This window comes from Entelurus aequoreus, linkage group LG05 (genome assembly GCF_033978785.1).
Source record: "Entelurus aequoreus isolate RoL-2023_Sb linkage group LG05, RoL_Eaeq_v1.1, whole genome shotgun sequence".
NCBI lineage: Eukaryota > Metazoa > Chordata > Actinopteri > Syngnathiformes > Syngnathidae > Entelurus > Entelurus aequoreus.
In genome coordinates this window covers 22,761,865-22,777,839 of record NC_084735.1, presented here as the reverse complement: position 1 = coordinate 22,777,839, position 15,975 = coordinate 22,761,865, and the positions used below count along the sequence as shown (strand labels likewise).

Sequence of the window (15,975 nt, the reverse complement as noted above, 5' to 3'; positions counted from 1 at the left end):
GTCTTTACTCTGGTGGGCAGCACTGGCAGAGGGGAGAAAACGCGAGAAAAAAAACACAAGTGAGAGGTCAAGGGGGGCTCGTTTGGATAAAGTTTCTCCGGTGTCCCGACCAGGGAAAGCTCCGGGAGGTGACGGCAAGTCAATTTCACCGGTAATTACCCCCATGAGTTGTTTGCTGCTTGTTAACCGACTGCAGTTGTGTGCCTGTCGTCCCAGCGGCCGGAAGTCTGCATGAAGCTGCGTCTTCCTCACAGGCGGCGACCCTTTTTTTTCTACCTTGTTTTTTTTTTTTTTTTTTATACCACGCTTTTTTTTTTCTCTTTTTTTTAATTCTCACTCGGCGCGATGAGCACAGAGTAGCGAAGAGGGTGCGCAGAGGGAGCGACGATGAAAGCGGAGTAACGCACACGCAGGCAGGGCCTCCGTGTAGCTTTAGCGAACAAAAGGAGAACATTAATGGAGGCAAGTTAGCATGCTAGCTAGCTTAGCGCATGCTAACTATCAGCTTTTTAAAGTGCAAGGGAGCCCCAAAGTCACCCGTCTAAGTGTTTTCTCACTAAATCGGCTCACTATTTGCAATATTTTGGCATTTTAGTCGGCTACTAGTTGCCAGCTGGCAATACGTTTAATTTGCATTAAGCTAATTAGTGCTGGGCGATGTGGCTGGAAACTGTATCACGATTACTATATGTTCTATATCGGTCGATATCGATAACTATTGTTTTTTTCCATCTATCGAAAATAAGGAGCAGGAGAAAATATATTAACATTTTTATATAAAATGTAAATTTCCTCTCACTTCTATCAGGGCAGAAAGGAAAGGAAATGTCAACACAAGCATGAAAAACAGTCAATGTAAACAAAACTCTAAAAAAATTCACATTGAACACTTAATAACGTCTTAAAACGTGACAAAATATGGAATATATAAGAAGTGCTTAATAAAGTGGAACAAAATAGTGCAAAGTGTGAAAATGTAGACTTCGAAAAACCTGAGAAGAACATTTAATTTGGTGTGTTATTTAATGTTATGATGTGATTAGTATTTAAATATGACTAAACCAAATTACTATTATTTATTTTATTTATACAATCCTGCCCTTTAGGTCCTGTCTGTTGTTTCCGTATACCCGAATAGGGAACGGACGAGGGTTGAAAAGAAAAGAGGTGAGCACAGATTACTATATGTTCTATATCGGTCGATATCGATAACTATTGATTTTTTTTCATGACCTATCGAAAATAAGGAGCAGGAGAAAAATATATTGAATGTAAAAAAAATATAAATAAAATGTAACCTTCCTCCCACTCTATCAAGGCAGAAAGGAAATGTCAAGACAAGCATGAAAAACAGTCAATGTAAACAAAACTCTAAAAAAAAATCACATTGAACACTTAATAACGTCTTAAAACGTGCCAAAATAAGGAATATGTAAGAAGTGCTTAATAAGGTGGAACAAAATAGTGCAAAGTGTGTGAAATTGTAGACTTGCAAAAACCTGAGAAGAACATTTAATTTGGTGTGTTATTTAATGTTATGCTGTGATTAGTATTTAAATATGACTAAACCAAATTACTATTATTTATTTATTTATTTTATTTGTACAATCCTGCACTTTAGGTCCTGTCTGTTGTTTCTGTACACCCGAATAGGGAACGGATGAGGTTGAAAAGAAAAGAGGTGTGCACAGATTACTATATGTTCTGGATCGGTCGATATCGATAACTATTGATTTTTTTTTCATGACCTATCGAAAATAAGGAGCAGGAGAAAAGTATATTAAATGTAAAACAATTTTTATATAAAATGTAACCTTCCTCCCACTTCTATCAAGGCAGAAAGGAAAGGAAATGTCAACACAAGCATAAAAAACAGTCAATGTAAACAAAACTCTTAAAAAAAATCATATTGAACACTTAATAACGTCTTAAAACGTGCCAAAATAAGGAATATGTAAGAAGTGCTTAATAAAGTGGAACAAAATAGTGCAAAGTGTGAAAATGTAGACTTCGAAAAACCTGAGAAGAACATTTAATTGTGTGTTATTTAATGTTATGATGTGATTTAGTATTTAAATATGACTAAACCAAATTACTATTATTTATTTTATTTATACAATCCTGCCCTTTAGGTCCTGTCTGTTGTTTCCGTATACCCGAATAGGGAACGGACGAGGGTTGAAAAGAAAAGAGGTGAGCACAGATTACTATATGTTCTATATCGGTCGATATCGATAACTATTGATTTTTTTCCATCTATCGAAAATAAGGAGCAGGAGAAAAATATATTAAATGTAAAAAAATTGTATATAAAATGTAACCGTACTCCCACTCTATCAAGGCAGAAAGGAAAGGAAATGTCAGCACAAGCATGAAAAAAAGTCAATGTAAACAAAACTCTAAAAAAAAATCACATTGAACACTTAATAACGTCTTAAAATGTGCCAAAATAAGGAATATGTAAGAAGTGCTTAATAAGGTGGAACAAAATAGTGCAAAGTGTGTGAAATTGTAGACTTGCAAAAACCGGAGAAGAACATTTAATTTGGTGTGTTATTTAATGTTATGCTGTGATTAGTATTTAAATATGACTAAACCAAATTACTATTATTTATTTTATTTATACAATCCTACACTTTAGGGCCTGTCTGTTGTTTCCGTATACCCGAATAGGGAACGGACGAGGGTTGAAAAGAAAAGAGGTGAGCACAGATTACTATATGTTCTATATCGGTCGATATCGATAACTATTGATTTTTTTTCATGACCTATCGAAAATAAGGAGCAGGAGAAAAATATATTAAATGTAAAAAATTTTATATAAAATGTAACCTTCCTCTGCGATGAGGTGGCGACTTGTCCAGGGTGTACCCCGCCTTCCGCCCGATTGTACCTGAGATAGGCTCCAGCGACCCCAAAAGGGAATAAGCGGTAGAAAATGGATGGATGACCTTCCTCCCACTTCTATCAAGGCAGAAAGTAAAGGAAATGTCAACATAAGCATGATGAACACTAAAAGTAAACAAAACTAAAAAAAAAATCACATTGAACACTTAATAACGTCTTAAAACGTGCCAAAATAAGGAATATGTAAGAAGTGCTTAATAAAGTGGAACAAAATAGTGCAAAGTGGGAAATTTTAGACTTTGAAAAACCAGAGAAGAACATTTAATTTGGTGTGTTATTTAATGTTATGCTGTGATTAGTATTTAAATATGACTAAACCAAATTACTATTATTTATTTTATTTATACAGTCCTGCCCTATAGGTCCTGTCTGTTGTTTCCGTATACCCGAATAGGGAACGGACGAGGGTTGAAAAGAAAAGAGGTGAGCACAGATTATGTTTTATATCGGTCGATATCGATAACTATTGATATTTTTCAATCTATCGAAAATAAGGAGCAAGAGAAAAATATATTGAATGTAAAAAAAATGTATATAAAATGTAACCTTCCTCCCACTCTATCAAGGCAGAAAGGAATAGAAATGTCAACACAAGCATGAAAAACAGTCAATGTAAACAAAATTCTTAAAAAAAATCACATTGAACACTTAACGTCTTAAAACGTGCCAAAATAAGGAATATGTAAGAAGTGCTTAATAAGGTGGAACAAAATAGTGCAAAGTGTGAAATTGTAGACTTCGAAAAACCGGAGAAGAACATTTAATTTGGTGTGTTATTTAATGTTATGCTGTGATTAGTATTTAAATATGACTAAACCAAATTACTATTATTTATTTATTTTATTTATACAATCCTACACTTTAGGTCCTGTCTGTTGTTTCCGTATACCCGAATAGGGAACGGACGAGGGTTGAAAAGAAAAGAGGTGAGCACAGATTACTACATGTTCTGTATCGGTCGATATCGATAATTATTGATTTTTTTTTCATGACCTATCGAAAATAAGGAGCAGGAGAAAAATATATTAAATGTAAATATTTTTTATAGAAAATGTAACCTTCCTCCCACATCTATCGAGGCAGAAAGGAAAGGAAATGTCAACACAAGCAAGAAAAACAGTCAATGTAAACAAAACTCTAAAAAAAAATCACATTGAACACTTAATAACGTCTTAAAACGTGCCAAAATAAGGAATATGTAAGAAGTGCTTAATAAGGTGGAACAAAATAGTGCAAAGTGTGTGAAATTGTAGACTTCAAAAAACCTGAGAAGAACATTTCATTTGGTCTGTTATTTAAGTATGGAAAGGAATTTATGTTATGCTGTGATTAATATTTGAATATGACTAAACCAATTTACTATTATTTATTTTATTTATACAATCCTGCACTTTAGTTCCTGTCTGTGGTTTCTGTGTACCCGAATAGGGAACGGACGAGGGTTGAAAAGAAAAGAGGTGAGCACAGTTATGGACTACGTTCCATTTTGAAAAATCCATAAAACTACCATACTGCCAAGGTGACTTTTCCTGTTTTATCTCTACGAAGCGCTCATTTTTAGTTTCTTTCCTCACTCCGTGCAGCAAATCAACAGCGACACAATAAGATGGCGCAACCAAACTTGATACTGTTACGTGATTGGCTGTTAGCCTATCAGCGATCACTTCCTGTCTTACTAAGGTATCAGAGTGCGAGTGCCTTTGTTCATGCAACCAACCTTGCTTTGTAACTTCCAGTTTCTTCCGACCAATAAATTTTGTATTGATATCGATTTATCGTGATGTATATTGATATTGATTTATCAGTCCAGCCCGAATAACTGTAGTGGTCACATAGACAATAGCTGTTTGTTAATCAATATTGTTAGTAAATTGGCTTGAAACTGCATAAAAAAAACGGATTATGTCAAGTGAATTTTTGCATGTTGTGCTTTTTTAACCTGTTTATGGGTTATACTGTACACTCATAGTGGGCAAATTTATTTTTACACTTCAAACGCAGAAAAAAAATCTAAAAACCAGACTGAACACACAAACACCTTGAAACACATGCAGAAGAAAAAGCCTGCAAAATGCATCCAAACCCCAGAAACACCTGCCTGTGAGAAATGCTGCAAGTAAATGGAACAAACATGGTTTGCTATGCTAACATAAGCTACTTAAATTGGCTGCTTTGTAAAAAAGAAAAGATCTATTATGGAGTATTTCACTAAAACATTAAGAAAATTACCTTTTCCTTCTACCAACTTTTTTATTATGACTTTAAAATGTATTTTTTTCGATGAACTTGCAGCATTTTTCTCATGTAGTTGTTTTCTAGGTTATGGATGCGTTTTGGGCATTTGTTATTAATCTTGCAGCGTTTCTGTGATTGGAGTGTTTTTTATTGGTTGCTTTGCTTATTGTGTTTAGGACTGAAATAATTTTTTTATTTGATTAGGTAAACAACTTAAATTTACATTCTGTTGCTTCGATTAATCATTTAATGTGTGTAACTAATAAACATTTATTCAATCTGGACTGCATGGAGTTCCCGGAACTTATAATATGCCGACACAGTTTCCACACGGCTGCTGTAACACAGCGCACATGAGAACAGTGGTGTGTGCCTTGATCTGTGTGGCGGTGAACTGCGGCAACATATTTTTTTAATTACATTTTTTATAATGCACACATGTTAAACGTGCAGTTTTAATGTTGATGTACAAAGTTATGGAAATCATAAAAAAAAATTCATCTATTTTCCGTGAAATTTACATTGAGGTTACTTGGGATGTAAAAATATGAACATCTCCTGTCACTTCTATTGTCACCAACATTATCGCGGGTAATATTATTGCGGTAATGTTGAATGTGTTTAAAGAATACTCATGCACACATACCTACTTAAAAAAAAAAAAAATTAAATACAACAAATAAATTGCTACATAACATACTTTCTTGGCAGAAGAATTATATTATGTAATAATATGGTTTTAGCTACTTAAGAGCCATATTATTTTTGTTTGAGTGTTTTAATATGTTTATTGTTTCCCGTTTTAATTTGTAAAATTTTCAGTGTTTTTTAATGATAAAGAAAAAAACAAGTGTTGGCATGTTACGTCCGGTTCACGCAAATTCCCTTCTTGTTGTCAATCTCTCTGTCTAAGACCGCACAGCGTGTAGGTTTATTGTTCCTCAGACAGTAATGTGTTTGTCTAAGTTTAGATTGGGGAATGTCGTTTTTTTTATGGAAAAAGACGTTAAGGTCTCTTGTATTCATGTTAGCATTTACGCTTGTCCGTAAATTAGCAGCGTTAACGGTCTGTGAGTTCATCATATTGTTACCAATCACGGTTTTAATTTAAAATGCTAATATTAACATTTTACCACGGTTTATCATTATACCGTTTATCATTACATCCCTCGAGGCTACAAAGAGTATTTTATCCAATTACTCGATTAATCGAACAAACTAATTGATACCCGATGACTAAAATAATTGATAATTGTGTTTGTGGATCGATTCTGTATTTGGTTGTTGTGCCCAACATATAATTACATGCAAAATGTGACTGATTTGCACTTTACACGCACAATGACTGAAAGGAGCATGCAAAAAAAAAACTGAGTCAGTCAGAACAGAGCGTTTGTCTTTTTCCTAAATGACACCTACTGACATGTGCAGGAGCAACCACTAAAGGTGTAACGGTACACAAAAATTTCGGTTCGGTACGTACCTCGGTTTAGAAGTCACGGTTCGGTTCATTTTCGGTACAGTAAGAAAACAACAAAATATACATTTTCTGGTTATTTATGTACCAAAATTTGTAAACAATGGCTTTATCCTTTTAACATTGCTTTAAAATAGCTCTGTGTGTGATGAATGTGAGCCACCACTAGGCTGATCAGTGCAACAGCAGGCAGTCATGAATGATAAGGATAATAATAACATACATATACACACAGGGTCCATTGCCAGGGTTAATGCAGTCAACATAGATCATATAAAAACTAAATAAGATAAGGCTCGGAATTGGTTTCTTAACAAAACCTTTCTACATATAAAGTGCAACATTTCCACATATAAAGTGCAACATTAGACTGCTTCAAGTTGTTGCTCAGATTAAATAAAATGACAAAACGTTTCTTCTACATACAAAAAGTGCAACATTAAACAGTTTCAAGTCAACTCAGCCTCAGATTAACTTTTCTTTTTCCCCCCAGCCTTTAACCCTGGTAACTTTCACTCAATTTTCATGTTTTTTGCCAGAAAAATCAGTTTATCCACATTGTCTGCAGAAAGAGCAGACCTGCTTGCAGTTACAATGTCTCCAGCTGTGGAAAATACCCTTTCGCTGGGCACGGAGGTAGCAGGTATGGCGAGGTAGTGCATGGCTAACTTGGCAGTAAGAGGATATATGGGCTCATTGTTCTTTCAGTGGGTCAAAATCTATTTTTTAATGCAATATGGTCTTAAATCTGCTGCTATAAAAACACCAACGGCATCTTTTACTGCTTTAGCCCTGCCTGACTCGCCGAGGAGAGGCTGCTTGAATGCGGTGTTTGCACGATGCTCGTCTTTCTCTTTGTTGAAGAAATATTCCCAAACGGGAGATCTTAACACGGCAAGAGGGTCTTCCAGCTCTGGCTTTTGCACGTTGTAGTAGCCCGGTCGTTGTTAGCATGCCGTGTGTTGTGCCTCGGTGTGCGTTGTTTACACAACGTGCGGTGCGCTACTTAATATGTCCGTGTGGAAACTCGTTCGGTGCACCTCCGTTCCGAACCGAACCCCCCGTACCGAAACGGTTCAATACAAATACACAGACAGTTACACCCTAAGCAACCACACTTTAATAAGTGAGTGCATACTCATAAAGCGTCAGAAAAGTGATGACTAGCAGCGTTTCCATCTTTGGATTTTTTTATGCTGGCAATGCATCCCTTTGGGTGTTGACCATCTTTGCCTGATTCCTTTCACATCCTCTTCTCCGTACGTGAGTTCAATTTAACTCCTAACTCCCCTGCCCAAGTCAGGCTCAAGTTGTAGCGGTTGCCTAGCAACATACTGATTGTATTAGGCTAGACCCGGGGTTCCCGCCGCCGGTGGAAGGAGGAGACCCCGACCCGACTGAGTAGAGGATACGCGGAAAGGAAGCAAACTAAGATGCGTGAAGTGCAGCCATGCAGGAGGAGGCGCAGTGAGGAGGAGGAGGAGGTGTTTTCTAAGTGTGCTGCTTTTTAATTACAGAAAAAATGGACGATTCCCATTTCAACTCATCATACTTTTGGTCTCCCGTCCCCACTGTACAAGGACAGGTAGAGACAACCTTATTGTTGGACTTGAAATGCACATGGTGTCGTGGCATGTTCCGTGTCCCAGGATTCCCTGCAGGTGTTGTCTTGTTGATGCTTACTTTCTGCCGCACACTGACATGATGTTGGTTACGACACACAGCGGTCATGTGGCTTCTTCGAAGTTCCGCCGACAGTCACATGATCCCTCCCGTGCCCTCTCCTCTCTCATCTCCTTGCGACTTTTTTTTTCCTTTTCTGCTCTTTGCATCTCACCTTTTTTTTGTTGTTGTTTGTTCTCTCTCCTCCGTTTGCACCCCCTTCCCATGTGATGGAACCCGTCTCTCATGTCTCTGTCCTCCATCCAATTTTCACCCGCTTCCTCCGTTTGGGCATCGCCCCTCCTTCCTGTCCTCGCCTCTCTCCCGCCCACCTGCCCCCTCTGCTCATCCCCGCTAGATCGAGAGCGCCATGTTCCTGAACAAAACCAAGGAGCAACTCGGCACGGAGAAGCCCGGCGCTCCGTCGTTCCCTCACTCCTCCGCTCCGTCCCCGCACTACCCCACGGCCGTGCTCGCCATGCCCGGCTCCATGGACGCGGGGCCTGGCCTGCGGGTGGTAACCAAACAGGAAGGCGGAAACTCGGCGGTCGGAGGAGGAGCGTCCATGAGTGCTGTCGGAGGACACATGCACCAGTCACACACTTCCCAGAACGTCACTGTTGTGCCCGTTCCCTCAACGGGAATTATGACGGCGGGTGAGTGGCGTTGTCCACGTGTTTGTGCTCAGATTTCAAATGTCCCCCCTCCCCCCCCAACACATCACAGGCTGTGTCTCAAATCGAGTACTTCCGTCAGTACACTTTGAAAAGCACACTGCGCAAATTCAGACACTGTAGCGTTTTCTCCCACATCGATTTACTGCCGTCGTGCACTACATGGAAATGACAATCGCAATATTTACCTGCTTCTTTTTAATAGTTTAAGCGGAGTTAGTGCCTCCGTTTTGACTATTGACATGGTCAGTAGGGTTGTCAATAGGGATGTCCGATAATATCGGCAGATAAATGCTTTAAAATGTGATATCGGAAATTATCGATATCGGTTTCAAAATTATCGGTATCGGTTTCAAAATGTAAAATGTATGACTTTTTAAAACGCCGCTGTGTACATGGATGTAGGGAGAAGTACAGAGCGCCAATAAACCTTAAAGGCACTGCCTTTGCGTGCTGGCCCAGTCACATAATATCTACGGCTTTTCACACACAAGTGAATGCAAGGCTTACTTGGTCAACAGCCATACAGGTCACACTGAGGGTAGCCGTATAAACAACTTTAACACTGTTACAAATATGCGGCACACTGTGAACCCACACCAAACAAGAATGACAAACACATCTCGGGAGAACATCCGCACCGAAACACAACAGAACAAATACCCAGAACCCCTTGCAGCACTGACTCTTCCGGGACGCTACAATATACACCCCCCGCACTGACGATACTGAAAAAAGAAGGTATCAATGTATTTTTTGCATGTTGGTATCGATACTTTTGACAACCCTAGTGGTCATTGGCCGTCATCCATGTTATTTAAACTTGCAAGTAATGGCTGTAGAACGTTATGTCATCCATTTGACCAGTTTCTATTAATGACTATACGACTTCTATTAATTATAGCTATTAACATAGCATAGCTAACCAAGCTGAAATTAACACAAAAGACCCCAAAGCTTTTTACTAACGCTGGAATTACCAGTAGTGCATATGAGCAGATATTATATATATAGAAGTGTGAATAAAGGAAAACCCCAAGTATTTCCGGCTGTTTTTAGTGCATGTGTGAGTGCAAAACACTTCAGTGTAAGTAAGGAAGTGCGCCAATTGAGACACAGCCACAGTGGGTTTTTTCCTCTGTCAGCGGGCCTGGTCATCACGACCCCCCAAGGCACGCTGGTCCCTACTGCCTCCACTCAGTCTTTTGTGGCGGGACCTTATTCTGCCACCACCATGTTCGTGTCTGCGCTGCACCCCTCAAACACAGGTGAAGCCCCGGGATGCAGGATACTTTTTTGTTGTTGTGATTCTTTTGCTTCCAGTGCTTGAATCAGACTGGTAAATAATGGCGGCGGAAACAGGGTGGCTAATGTACTGTGTCCTTTGTTTGCAGACAAGAAGGGCGACATAGCCGATCCCCCTGTGGTTGTCATGCCAACGGCAGGCAAGCGAGGCAGGAAGAGCAAACAAATGAGCAGACCGAGCGCCATCCTCCCTCCAGGAAGCGACGCGTTGATATTAGCACACCTGGCAGCCACTGGACAGGTGTGTCTCTTTTGTTGCATTGTTTTGCACTCATGTCTAGGCTTGGGTATCGATGGGAATCGGGTCTTACATTTCGATTTTTAAACGTCAATTGCATTTCCAGAATACTTTTTGGCTAGCAGCAACCGTGTATCTCCATACATCGTGTGGAGCCGCTCCTCCAAGTCAATAGTCCTTCATTGCGGCAAACTGCAGTTTGGCTAAAATCTTACATACAGAGGAAAACTATAGAAAGAAACTTCACATTAATATTCAAGTTCAAAGGATTGATATTTACATACCGTTTGAGGATTTCACATTTACGACCCTGCTTCCTAAAAGAACTGTAATTGTCCAAATTAGAAATGTCCGATAATATCGGACTGCCGATATTATCGGCCGATAAATGCTTTAAAATGTAATATTGTAAATTATCGGTATTGGTTTCAAAATTATCGGTATCGGTTTCAAAAAGTAAAATTTGTGACTTTTTAAAACGCCGCTGTGTACCGTATTTTTCGGAGTATAAGTATAAACTCAAACTCAAACTCCGGAGTATAAGTCGCACTGGCCGAAAATGCATAATAAAGAAGGGAAAAAACATATATAAGTCGCATTTTTGGGGGAAATTTATTTGATAAAACCCAACACCAAGAATAGACATTTGAAAGGCAATTTAAAATAAATAAAGAATAGTGAACAACAGGCTGAATAAGTGTACGTTATATGACACATGAATAACCAACTGAGAACGTGCCTGGTATGTTAACGTAACATATTATGGTAAGAGTCATTCAAATAACTATAACATATAGAACATGCTATACGTTTACCAAACAATCTGTCACTCCTAATCGCTAAATCCCATGAAATCTTATCTAAATAATATTATTTGATATTTTACGGTAATGTGTTAATAATTTCACACATAAGTCACTCCTGAGTATAAGTCGCACCCCCGGCCAAACTATGAAAAAAACTGCGACTTATAGTCCAAAAAATACGGTACACGGACATAAGGCGAAGTACAGATCGCCAATAAACCTTAAAGGCACTGCCTTTGCGTGCCGGCCCAGTCACATAATAGGTACGGCTTTTCACACACGTGAATGCAAGGCATACTTGGTCAACAGCCATACAGGTCACACTGAGGGTGGACATATAAACAACTTTAACATTGTTACAAATATGCGCCACATTGTGAACCCACACCAAACAAGAATGACAAACACAATTCGGGAGAACATCCGCACCGTAACACAACATAAACACAACAGAACAAACACCCAGAACCCCTTGCAGCGCTAACTCTTCTGGCTACTCCCTACCACGCCCCCAACCCCGCCCACCTCAACCTCCTCATACTCTCTCAGGGAGAGCATGTCCCAAATTCCAAGCTGCTGTTTTGAGGCATGTTTAAAAAAAAATAATGCTCTTTGTGACTTCAATAATAAATATGGCAGTGCCATGTTGGCACTTTTTTTCCATAACTTGAGTTGATTTATTTTGGAAAACCTTGTTACATTGTTTAATGCATCCAGCGGGGCATCACAACAAAATTAGGCATAATAATGTGTTAATTCCACGACTGTATATATCGGTATCGGTTGATATCGGTATCGGTAATTAAGAGTTGGACAATATCGGAATATCGGATATTGGCAAAAAAAAAGCCATTTTTGGACATCCCTAGTCCAAATGATACACAACCCTACGTGTCTCTGCTTCTCTCTTTGGCTGCCATTTCTCTTTGTGGCGCCCAGCATCATTCAGCAGATCCCTACGACCTGTCCAATGATGAGGACGACCATGCCAACAAGGACGGCCCCAAGTCTTACAGGTTAGGAAGCGCTTGCCAAAGTTCTCTTTCAGGGTTTTCACCTCCCGCCTCTCCCTCTCCTAGGTGTCGAATGTGCGCGGTGACGTTCTTCAGCAAGTCCGACATGCAGATCCACGCCAAGTCGCACACCGAGGCCAAGCCCCACAAGTGCCCTCACTGCTCCAAATCCTTCGCCAACTCCAGCTACCTGGCGCAGCACATCCGCATCCACAGCGGCGCCAAGCCCTACAGCTGCACCTACTGCCAGAAAGCATTCAGGCAGCTCAGCCACCTGCAGCAGCACACACGGTACTGGTTCTGTGTGCTTTCTGCTTGAAAGACGTGCATGCTCCTGCCTTTGTGTGCGTGTGGCCCTGGAGGGCAGGATATGTGCGGGGTCTTAAATCCAACAATTTGAATTTTAGGCCTTAAAATGTCAAAAATTTCATCAAGTCTTAAATATGACTTTGAAAGGTCTTAAAAATATATTAACTTTACTTTTTTTAAACCTTGCATAAACTTCAGTCTTGCTTTTAAATGTTTAGATTTTTTAAGAACGCTATAACGTAACTACAAAACGGAACTAAAGTATGCTACTTGTGCTACCTGGTCAGAATTTATTGAGCGCCACCACCTAGCATGCTCAAATTAACATTTGGAAAATTTCAACAAGATGACATGTAATTAAAAGGTTTAAGCTGCTTCGAGCACATTTTTTCTTTTGGTATTTATATAAATGGATTCAAAATGTTCCCAGAATGCACAAAGGCTGTTGGAGGACTCGCATGAAAGACTTGACTGGTTTGTCCTTTGCCTGTTTCAGTTTTAAGCTTCATTTGTTGTTTTTTTTAAATCCTATTAGGCTCTCTTGCAGCATTAGCACTGTTTATGCTTTTGAAACATCCAAAGTACATGTCAGAAGTGAAAAGTAGTATTTTATTGAGCAAAAGAACATAGTAGGCATATGAATCTTACAAAAACTCACAATTTAATTCCATTCTGATCCGTCAACACAAGAGATGTCCCGATCATGAGTTAGGGGCCAATATTTGCCTTTTTTAACTGGTCAGTGATCGGCTGATAAGCTGCTGATACAGCCAATTAGGGCTGCTATGATTCGAGTAAATCGATTACCGTATTTTTCCGGACTATAGAGAGCACCGGGATGTAAGCCGCACCCACTAAATTTTAGAAGAAAAAATATTCTTCCATATATTAGCCGCAACGGACTATAAGCCGCAGATATATACTTTGTGAAATTAGTTATTTACACAGTAAGATTTTGTAATTGTTTATTTACATCCCTTAGCTGTATCTAAACGGTGCCTGTAACATGGCAGTAAAACGGCTGATCAAACAAAGCAGAAGTCATCGTCATGGACTCACTAGCTGCAGAAGCTAGCTCTCCAATCAGCCAAACAGACTTTTAATAAATCCACGGTAACGTTTTAGTGAGTTTACTGAGGAATTTGTGAAACTGAAACAATACCAAAAAATTGCCGTTGTAAGTTAATAATACTAACACAGACACTTGTTAATGTGTTAGCATGTTAGCTCATGCTAACAAAGCTAGTGTCATTACATTACGATAGCATGTACAAATATGCATGAAATCACTCCTACAAACGTCACACTTGGGACGGTTTAGTAAGTATAAATGGTTTTACTTATATTGTAAAACTCACAAACATTGCTTGGAGTGTTGAATGAAGAATCCGTATGAGTCGAAACGCAATGCATGGAGGGAAGACGAACAAGGTACTCCAGTTGGGGGGGGGGGAGCACTACCCGTAAATGACAGGACACCTGCAGTGAGCAAACTCGTCCATAAGATGGCGCTAGAGCACAAACAATAAACACTTTCTACTTGTACTTGCTTATTTTATTTTTTTTTAGAATTTTTATTACGGCTCTTATTGGAGGAAAATCCATGAATTATATAAACCGCAGGGTGCAAAGTGTGAAAGAAAAAAAAAAGTAGCGGCTTATAGTCCGGAATACGGTAACTCAATTAGAAGAAAGAATCTATTTGTATTGTGTTGCTTGGATGATGTATCTAATGAGTAAAATAGAGCGCACATGAGAGCGGTCTCCCTATTGGTGATGTAGCTTACGCTGTCGGTGTGTGTGTGCGTGTGGGGGGCGGTAGGCCTTGGCGATGTGCCTTAAAAATAAAATCTCAGATTTTTTACCAATTTTCTTTTGCCCACTACTTTAAAAAAAAACAAAGACTTCAAATGACAGAGATAATTCAAAACACTTTTTTTTTTAAATTTAGAAGTAGTTTGAAAAGACTGCATTTAAAGCGTAGAAAAATGTATAATTTGAGTAATGTTCTTTTTAGACCAGATATAAATTGTACTTTTTATGGAATACTTTTCAAAGAACAAAATTAAGAGCTTCCTCTGGGAAGCAATACTTCTGTCTTAAATAAAATACTTCCGTAGAGAAAAATTTAGCATTGCACATTGCGTGCAAATAAATAATAATCTCCATCATTTAGATTAATAAAGTGCAAACTTAAAACTTCTGTATTAAATAAATACTTGTGTAAATAAAAATGTAGTATTATACATTGTATGCAAATAAATAATGAAGTAAAAAATTGAGAGGACTATAGTTTTAGTAAGTGGATAAACGCCGGCTTTTTCTTTGCATGTGCACCACATCTTGGCGGTGTGCTGACAGACAGCTTTAGTGATCGTTCTGTACATTGTGTTTCTTTCTCATCATACCTGGTGTAAGTGATTCCTCTAGAGTAAGCTGCTTTTTAGCTGGAGTTTGTTTGTTGTTGCCGTCTTGTTCGCTTCGTAAAGAGTCGCATTTCCCACTCTCGACTAGTGGCTTTGTTTAAAAAATGTATTTATCGATAAAATCAATATATCTCCCAGGCTTAGAGGTCAGGGGTAGCAGAGTGCAGATAACGAGCAGCAGCTATAAGAACAACAACGATAAAGTGGACAAGAGAAAAGAAGAGAGAAGTTCTCAAAGGTTTTGTGATAATTTATTTTTCTTGATTTTATTATTACAGAATACATTTTTGGGGTCCTTTTTGATATTGTTTACAAAGTCAGTGAGTTAGTCTCAGGATACAGGAAGGCCTTGAGGGCACATCCCAAATAATCTAAAGTGGAGCCAAGAGTAGTTTGTGCTTTTGTTTAGTTTTTTTTGCATGAGACACTTTTTGTTAAAAACATTGTATGTAGCGTTCAATACGACCAATTCTCAGGGCATTTAATCGATCGCAACTGGACTGTTTGGTTTGTCAACGTTTTGCCTTTAATCCAAGTAGGCTTCATCCGTTCCTGCTCATAGACTTAGATTGGGCAGATCGAGTCAGAACTGAACTCTCTAAACTTGAAACTAAACTAAACTTAAACTTGAACTGATGAAGCCTACTTGGATGAGAGGTGAAATGTGTTCTGAGACAAACCAAACACTCCGCTTGCAATCGATTGAATGTCCACAAATGTAATACATCATCGGATTTACAACAATAGTAGCAAATGTAATATTTATGTAAATAAGACTAGGCTACATCTTCTGTTGTATGTATGTAAAATAGGGTTTTATTAACCACCAAGGGTCTGGGGTGCTGCTTGCCGTCAAATCATGGTTGGTGAAACACTGGCACTGAGGAGGTCACCAGTTTTGAAAGGCTGATGAGCTCCTCATG

General features: G+C 38.8%; 1 protein-coding gene across 6 annotated transcripts in view; it reads left to right on the top strand.

Moving 5' to 3' along the window:
* znf384a (zinc finger protein 384 a) overlaps positions 1-15,975 on the top strand; it is a 31,113-nt gene continuing 15,138 nt past the window's right edge. For 4 of the 6 annotated variants that reach the window (XM_062047415.1, XM_062047412.1, XM_062047410.1 and 1 more), the window contains exons 1-7: positions 1-151; positions 8,137-8,204; positions 8,640-8,937; positions 10,101-10,223; positions 10,350-10,501; positions 12,244-12,320; positions 12,384-12,608. In XM_062047415.1, the coding sequence (XP_061903399.1) occupies positions 8,142-8,204; positions 8,640-8,937; positions 10,101-10,223; positions 10,350-10,501; positions 12,244-12,320; positions 12,384-12,608 (938 nt within the window). In that variant the 5' untranslated portion in view covers positions 1-151; positions 8,137-8,141. The other 2 variants (XM_062047411.1, XM_062047414.1) reach the window with 2 other exon arrangements.